This window comes from Wolffia australiana, chromosome 13, assembly GCF_029677425.1.
Source record: "Wolffia australiana isolate 7733 chromosome 13, ASM2967742v1".
NCBI classification, from domain to species: Eukaryota; Viridiplantae; Streptophyta; class Magnoliopsida; order Alismatales; family Araceae; genus Wolffia; species Wolffia australiana.
The window spans coordinates 983,707-992,401 of NC_135847.1; the positions used below are offsets into that span (position 1 = coordinate 983,707).

The 8,695-nt window shown below is 35.4% G+C and overlaps 1 protein-coding gene across 1 annotated transcript; it reads right to left on the minus strand.

Moving 5' to 3' along the window:
• Positions 1 to 4,553: 4,553 nt before the first annotated feature.
• On the minus strand, positions 4,554 to 6,795 carry LOC144711319 (uncharacterized). Its single transcript, XM_078585273.1, has 3 exons — positions 6,184 to 6,795; positions 4,916 to 4,991; positions 4,554 to 4,831 (listed from the first exon to the last, which is right to left on the minus strand). Exons 1-3 carry the CDS (start codon positions 6,547 to 6,549, stop codon positions 4,692 to 4,694), a joined length of 582 nt encoding a protein of 193 aa, XP_078441399.1. The 5' UTR covers positions 6,550 to 6,795; the 3' UTR covers positions 4,554 to 4,691.
• Positions 6,796 to 8,695: the final 1,900 nt, after the last annotated feature.

Genomic DNA, 8,695 nt, shown 5'->3' on the forward strand with positions numbered 1-8,695 from the left:
AAAAAATAATATTTACGTCTTTCCCTTGTGACTATTCTTTTGTTGACACAAATTTTAGGAAAATCAAGAAACCACTATAAAATATATACCTCAATTTGTTTTATGTCACATGTAAAGTGTAATGCACCCATATTCAGAATTAACTAATTTAGTGATTAATTTAAGTATTATTTTTATATATCGTTTTTTATTATTTTCTTAATGTGAATTTCTAGTTGTTTCATTAGGCAGCTAAAATTTTATGAAACAAATATATTTTAGTATCAATAAGATTAAATTAATTGTTTTATTAATATATTTAATTTTTTAATTCAATTTCTAGATGTATTAATGATGTAGTTGCTAGATCATTAATACTATTGATAATATAAATTTTGAGTTAATATTAATTATAAATAGAATAAATGTAATTTACCTTGGGGGTAGTTGCCAGTGCTGGCTCTTGTGATGATGATGCCTAGCAAGCAAGAGTTGAAAATGGAAAACATTAGACAGAAGACAAAGTCAATGAAAAAAGAATCCATAGGGGAGGGTGAGATATTTTCTAGCATGACGTGCATGGCTATTGCATCCATATATCATCGAATTGATGCTAAACAATTGATAGAAACCAGGGGAGGAGTTTGGGGAGGCAAATCATGGATTTTTTGGTGATTTTTTATAGAGATAATCTTGAGACCTATCATGAATTTAATCTTGAGACAGGTAAGTGGCTCTCTCTATAGGAAGATTCTGATAAAAATGGACCAATAAAGAGAGAAAATGAAGGAAAAATGGGGGAAATGGATGGATATAAGAGGGAAACATTCGATCTAAGTTTCTAAGTTTGATGTTTTTGTCTTGAGCACTAAAGTCTCTTCACTCAAGTCATGGCTTGATTTAATAAAGATGCAAATCATTATAACTAGTGATGGCTTAAAGATAACATTATCACATCTCAAGCCCTAAAAAATGTAACAATGATTGTCTTAAAGATCTCTGATTTATTAAGGACTTAAAGATACATAGAACAAGGTACAATTAAGAAACTTGGGTTGTAAGGGATAATCTACATCATAAATATTTTCCCCAAACATATCGATGTATTAAAATGTTACATACTCTTTTTACATATCAACCACCCAGTTCATTTTAAATGAAAATGGTTAAATTCTCACTTAATTCCATTACTTTATCGGAAACCATGGTTGAAAAAGTTACATTACTTTTTATTCAAACGACTTTATAATATTATTTTTTATTTTAACTGACCACTCAAAGTTAGCTAGTATCATTATTCATTAAGTGATGGTAGATACAAATGAAAAGTTATCGAGAAAACAGATCTCTTCTTCAACATTGTAGTTGATATGTTTAAATTAAAATCAAAAAATATTAATATATTTAAAATAAAAATTTTCAGAATCATAGAAATTCATATACGTCTACGTTCTTAATATATACATACATATTGAATAGATTTCAAAATTCTCATACCTATTTTGAGAATTTCCCTTTGGTATTTGATAAATTGAAAACATAGAAAGTTAAATATACCATTAAGGTTATCAGAATTCAGTCATATTTAAAGGTGTGTCTTATTTTACTTGTATGAGAGAAGAAATTCTGAGCAAAATATTTATGCCTAATTGCCTTTGATTATTTCAAACAATGAAATTAATGTTTTTAAAATTTAGATTTAAAAAATTCACATATGGTTTATTTTAAGCTAAGTACATTATTAAATTGGATAACTGGGATATCAATTCAATCCTATAATATATAACGTATAAATGCATAGTTTATGTCTTCCATACTATATCAAATGCCTTTTCCCAACTAACAAAGATAGGATGCGATTTTGGTAGTTTTTTCAAATGTGTATAAAGGTAAACTAGTTTTTTATTGTGCATAATAAAATTGTATCACCTAGTGCAGAAAAAAAATTAAAAGTTAAGCGAAAAAATCACCATCAATTCAATTCTACTCTCAATTTGTGTTGCTCATTTACCAGAGAATAATATCGAGCTAATCTAACCTAATATGAGAAGATAACTTTAATACCTTTATTCTTAGAGAAATAACAGGAATTACTTGTATAAATAGAAGGAAATGATACATAAGTAATTTGAAAACTACCTTATACAAGACTTACAGACATGAAGATATTACCTGTCAGTAATTCAGAAAGATAAAATAGTATATCCATGTAATTTTGGAATTTTCTGCACGTAAAATCAAGCATAAGTAAAGAAGATAAATAAAAAATATAAATTAATATAGCTAAAATATTCATAAAAAGGTTTTAACTAGACTTTTAAATAAATAAAAAATTAAGAATTAATAAAATAAAGTATCCATTATATGTAAACATTATACATATGTAGATGAAAACAAAATTGTATGGTTATTTGTGTATTTTTTAAGTATTTCAATGGGCATGAAATAACTAGAAAAATATATTTCATCTACTTTTGGTGTAAAGATCCCCAATAGCCAAGTAAAAAGATGAGTGTATCTTAAATTTCCTCTAGAGTATTCCCTTAATTGCTTACAAATTATTAGGTACCAGTCTAGAGCACCAATTAACTCATTTCTAGGGATCATTGGTCTATGCTTGGTTAATATTTGATTTTGACTTCAATGCCCCTCATCTTACTCTTACAAATGCCGTTGAATGAGAAACTACACTACCTATTTCCCTATGAAAAAAATATGAAATGCAGTGTAAGATTACGAAGAAATTCAAGAGTATAATTAAAGTGATAAAACTTTAAATAAAAATTGGATACAAATATGGCTGATATAAATTTTCAATGTCACAAATGAAATGGATAATGGCAGTGATTTTCAATGTAGTTTGGAATGTTTTAAAGTATGATGTTTATCTCATCTTATGGATCAATTATGGTAGAAGTAAACTGTTAAACTATATAAAGTAGAGGGACTTATCGTCGGTATTTATTATATATTCAGTTTTGATATTTTGTGGACTCAGCCCCAGAATAGTTCGAATGATGTTAAGGATATCAGTGGATAAACATTTCTCTTTGAGTATGAAACTAATTTTATAAATGACTTTAATGAACTTTAAATTTATCAGGAATTTGCTAAACCAAAGAAGATTGTATGAGCGAGGTTTGGTGACATAAATATACGGTCTCTCCAGAGATATGTTAATGTATTTCACAGATATGATAAAATATAATTTACAAATAATTATATTAGTTTTTGTATAAAGTGGTGATAATTTCAAAACATTACAATCAGATCAATTTCACTCAACTCTAGCCTATTTTGATTTTTAATTTAGTATTATGTTGACATAAGCTATGATTTTTGAAGATGAATACTTAGGTTTTAAAACTATATTTAGAAAAACGATTGACCTTAATTGGCTAGGTTAAAGTTTGGATTACGAGATGGTAAATTTATAAAAAATAGGATCCTTTTTTCACTGAAATAGTATTAGAAATGATTAAAGTATTTGGATGTGTTTCTTTCTTATACTTGATGAATTATCCAATGTCTTATCATTTTTTACAATAATAAGTATATCTTACACCAATGGATAATACTTAAATTTAAAATGTCGTGGACTTACCCTTTGGAAAGAAATCAATCAGCAGTAAATGAGGCTATAGGACTCAAGTAAATCCCTATGTGAAAAGTGAGCTTTAGAAGGTCATATTCGGAGAGAAAAAGTTTTCACAAAGGGAGTACTAATTACTATCATAATTTTTCGCTTGTCCCATCAGATTGGCTTACTTTTTGTTCATCACCTAGCGATTTAGTTTAGAACCTAGAGCCAAAAAAAATGGATAGGCTTCTCCAGAATTTACAGGTAGAGTATTTCCATGAATTAACCTCCATAGCTTGAGGTTAAAGGAAATAAACATATGGTTTGCAAGAGTAATAGGTTTGCATATGGGCTACAAAAATATTCTACAGAATGGTACTCAAAATTTGTAAACTTTTATGACTTTCTCGTGAATGAAAAACATTTTTTGACAGTGCATATACCTAATGGTATGTGAGATTAATTTGATCTTAATGTTGTTCAATGTGAATTATGTATTGATTCATTTTTTCATTGAATTTGTTGAGGGAGATTAAAATGTTTTTGAATTATTTACTATGAAGCCAACTTTGTCTTTGGATATCTCCCTAGATACATTAGGGCTAACACACTGTCCTCTTTATCATATATATGCAGAGCATATATTTGTTAAAAACTTCTATTTTAGAAAAGACCTATTAGTAAAAACGACAAATTGAAAAGTTTCAAGTTCCTGATTCTGATGCGAAAATACCAAAGACTTGGCCTTGCTTCCATCACTATGCATTTGAGAATATATCAGAGTGATCATAGCTCATGCATTAATTGGATTTGAACTCATAACGAGAATGATCGGCCAACTATCCGTTCTTCGAATTTCCCACAGCTTCACATTTAAAATAAATAAATACTAAATGCATTCTTGGCACTCATGGTTGTATGACATGCGTGCCCTCTCATAAACGTCCTCCTGGAACTGAATTAACCAGAGAAAGGACTCATAATTGCACCAGACTGCTCAAAGTGAAGATTTCTAATCATATAGCTAGTCTTTTTGTCAGCGAAATACTGAACCGGATTGGCTTTTAAACTTATCACTTGAACTCTCTCACTCTCTCTCCACCTCTGTCTCTCTATCAATCTCTATCTCTGATCATGCCCTTGAAAGCTCAAGAGACGGCCAAAGCTCGGCCCTCTTCACCCTGCAAACACTCTCGAGAACGGCCGCTGGCGATACGTGGCCCTGCACCGTCACTCTCTTCTCATCCAGATCGATGCGTACTGACGTGACTCCTGCAAAAACAATAAATAACTCTGATTCATCATTCCTCTGATTGTTCTCTGAACCGAAGCTTTCAATAAGTTGATTAAACTCACCATCCATTTTCGAAAGCAGCTTTCTCACCTTTCCTGCACAACCCTCGCAGTGGATGGAGACCTTCATCACCACAACCTACTCGAGCCATGATTAACGAAATCAGTCAAATACGGAGGCATAGAGAAATGAAGAGAGAGAGTGAGAGAAAGAGAGGAATATGTGAAGGAAAATCTAGAAAATAGAGAGAATTGAAGCGCAGGAAAAAGAGATGGATAAAAGAAGAAAAAAATACGGGGAAGGCGAGAGCGAGAGGAGAACAGGAGGGAATCTTTCAAAACAGAGAGAACTGCCGCGGCAGACAGAGATGGAGAAACCAAGAAAAAAATGTGGGGGAGAGAGTGAGAGGAATATACGGAGGGAACTTTAAAAGAGAGAATTTTAGCGGAAGCGATAGTGTTGGAGAAATCAAGAAAAGAATAGGGAGAGAGAGAGAGAAGAAGAAGAATATATGGATGGATAACTTCACAGAATAGAGATAATTGAAGCGGAAGACATGGAGGTAGAGAAATGAAGAAAAAATTACAAAGGAGAGAGAGAGAGAGAGAGAGAGAGAGAGAGAAATATCTTGATAGAACTTCAGAAAACAGAGAGAATTGCGCCAGGGACAAGGAGAAATTAAAAAATTATTACCGGCCAGAAGAGAGAGAGGGCTATGGATGAAACTTTGAAAGTATTGTCGTGGAAGACATTGGGTTGGAGAGACCAAGAAACAATTACGGGGAAAGAGAGAGAGAGAGAGAGAGAGAGATATCTTGATAGAACTTCAGAAAACAGAGAGAATTGCGCCAGGGACAAGGAGAAATTAAGAAATAATTATAGGCCAGAAGAGAGAGAGAGAGGGCTATGGATGAAACTTTGAAAGTATTGTAGTGGAAGACATTGGGTTGGAGAGACGAAGAAACAATTACGGGAAAAGAAAGAGAGAGAGAGAGAGAGAGAGAGAGAGAGAGAGAGAGACCAGTTTCAGAGGAAGAGGAGAAAAATAAGAAAGAGAATGTGAGATAGAAAAAAGACAGGGAGAATATAGAAACATAATGAGAAAATAAGATGTAGAGATACAGATAAGGAGATGGGAAGAAGAAAGAAACGAAGGAAGAGAAGGGGAGAGAGATAAGAGTCTGTCTGTGACAGATGCAGCTCAAAAACATAAAAAAAACAAATTAAAACTCAAAACAAACTGAAGCTCGATGACAGTTAATTCTACTATTTCTCAAACCATCTTCTTTCCAAGAAACGAATAACAAAGCTTATGATCTGTGCACCAAACCTGGAGATCATGCTCCGTCGGCCTCTGCCGGAGAAGCGGCTTCGTCGCCGCTAGCGTGGCTTCATCGAGACTCTTCGCTTGAACGATTTGCAGTCTTCTCTCCGGCGGCGCCGCCGCGGGCAGAGGAACGAGTTGCAGTCTCCTCTCCGGCGGCGGCGCCGCGCTGTGCGAAGGAACGAGCTGCAGCCTTGACTCCCTCTTGGCCACGGCTTGGCGTCTGGAGTCGACGAGGCGAGAGTACTTCACGTCAACCCCTCCGCGGTCTACGAGGATACGGTTTGGCCTTCGTGAGATCACCGTCGACCCGAGCACCGCCGTAGACGACGGCGAGTTGCAAATGAAACCGTTCATCCTTCCCCGCTTCATCGCACAAAGCAAAATGCCCAATAGAGAGAGATTGGTAGAGCGAGAAAGGCTAAGAGATAGAGAGGTGAAGGTTTCAGAGGAGTGCGTGCCTAGAGTGAGAAGTGAAGTTTTCAAAGAGAGGGATAGAGAAGCTTCGGTCTCATCGAGCTGTAGTTCTTTGGAGAGGGAAATTGAGGTGAAGAAGGTCCAATTTTGATAATGGGCTAGTGGGCTGGAGAAGAACAGTGAGAGATAATATAAAAACAAAGTGTGAAGTGTATAGAGGAAGAAAGAAAGACAGAGAACGATAAAACCAATGACAGAGAGAGAGTAAGAATGATGGAGAGGAAATATGCAGATAGAGAGAGATGGAGAAATGTATAAAGAGAAAGAGAGAGAGAGAGAGAGATCGAAAAAAGACGTAGAGAGAAAGAGAGAGAGAGATCGAAAAAAGACATGTAGAGAGAGAGAGATCGAAAAAAGACATGTAGAGAGAGAGAGAGATCGAAAAAAGACATGTAGAGAGAAAGAGAGAGAGAGATCGAAAAAAGACATGTAGAGAGAGAGAGAGATCGAAAAAAGACATGTAGAGAGAGAGAGAGAGAAAGAGAAAGAGATTTTGATTGAGGGAGAGAAATAGAGAGAGAAATAAAGAGAAACATAAATATAGAGAGAGATAGAGAAAGACAGAAAGATAGAAAGTTTGGGAGCTAGAGAGAGAGGGAGGTAAATGGAGCCACTTGGTGTGAGGAGGAGAAAAAGAAAGAACTAGAGATAGATGAAGCGAGATAAAGAGAGAGAAAAGTACAGGAAGGGTGATGGACAGAGGGAGAATGAGTCAGAGAGACAAAGAGATGAGCTGGAATCCCGGCACCGGGGTCTCAGTTCTACCCACTGTCCAAACACGTGCATGGCTGCATCAACCCTTGCCTGCAGGCAAGGTAGAAGAGAGAACAGGAAGTGCCAACGTGGCCCTATCTGACGCCACGTGTACATTTATGTCGAATTGTCTGACATGTCTAGGTCAACCAATTTCAGTTTAATCAGCTCCCAGAACTAATGTTTTTTTCTTATTGATCTAAGTTGCGAGATAATCCAATTTATTACCTGTTTTGCGTAGGAAACTATAGTTGTCCCTCTGACCTTATAAATGAGTATAATCGTATTAAATGAGGTCAGAGGACGAGACAACAGTTAAATTTATGACCTTTGGTTAAGACAGGCGAAGCAGCAGGGGATCTAACCCCTTGTTTCCTAGTCGAGGTGATGACAGGATGAAACAGAATGGTAAGAGATATAAGCATAGAAAAGAGGGAGAAAGAGATAGCACGGAAAAGAGATAGGGATTTCGATCTGACCTTACCAGGCTCCAGATTCTTGCTATTCTCTGCGCAATAGTCAAACAGCTGGCCTAGACATTAAATGAACACAGATACACTAAATAGATATAAAGATGGATAGATAGACGGATAGATAGACGGATAGATAGATAGATAGGATAGAAAAAAGCTCGCATCAACCCACAAATCCGGTGTCCAAATCGGCTGTACCAAAGATCCAAAGATGCCTTTGTCAAACGATGCTCTTACCTTTCCACATCAATACGAAGCAATTTCAAAAAAAATAGATACAGAGGTAGACTTTTATTTTTTTTAGATAGATTGAGAGATTGATTGATAGAAAAAAGGCGGAGATTGAGAGAAACAGAGAGAATCGATTCCTTTTTTCATACATTCATGTGGCCAGTACGTTTATCAAACATTAAAATATCCCCATAGACTTCATTCAGGCCTCGAAGATAATTCTAGCATAGAGAGAGGAGAGAGATAGAGAGAGAATTCACAAAGCTACGTCAGATGCCCATCTCTGGATTTCCTTCTGTCCAAGTTGTCTGCACTGAGACAAGGGGAAGAGATCAATGAATAGGAAAAAGAGCGATGTCATCTAGCCTTGTTCACAGTTCCTTCTCCTACGGTCCTACAGGATGCTGTCTCTGACGAGTTGGCCCCAGATTAATGAGAGGGAAAGAGATAGGAAGGAAGAGAGTGGCCGTCTTACGTATCTTGGCTTAGAAATGTGACCAGAGTCAGGAGGATATTTAATTTCTCTTCATATGGCAGTATCCACAGGTCAATGCGTTGGAAGGCGCGCTGTAGGCCGCCGTTAC

What these genes read in the sequence shown, in the direction of transcription:
- LOC144711319 (XM_078585273.1), bottom strand. Translation starts at nt 6,549, where the DNA reads ATGAAGCGGGGAAGGATGAACGGTTTCATTTGCAACTCGCCGTCGTCT. An exon ending in CGACGGAGCATGATCTCCAG is followed by an intron (nt 4,992 to 6,183) that starts GTTTGGTGCACA and finishes TGGCTCGAGTAG; the next exon opens with GTTGTGGTGATGAAGGTCTC. An exon ending in GCTGCTTTCGAAAATGGATG is followed by an intron (nt 4,832 to 4,915) that starts GTGAGTTTAATC and finishes TTGTTTTTGCAG; the next exon opens with GAGTCACGTCAGTACGCATC.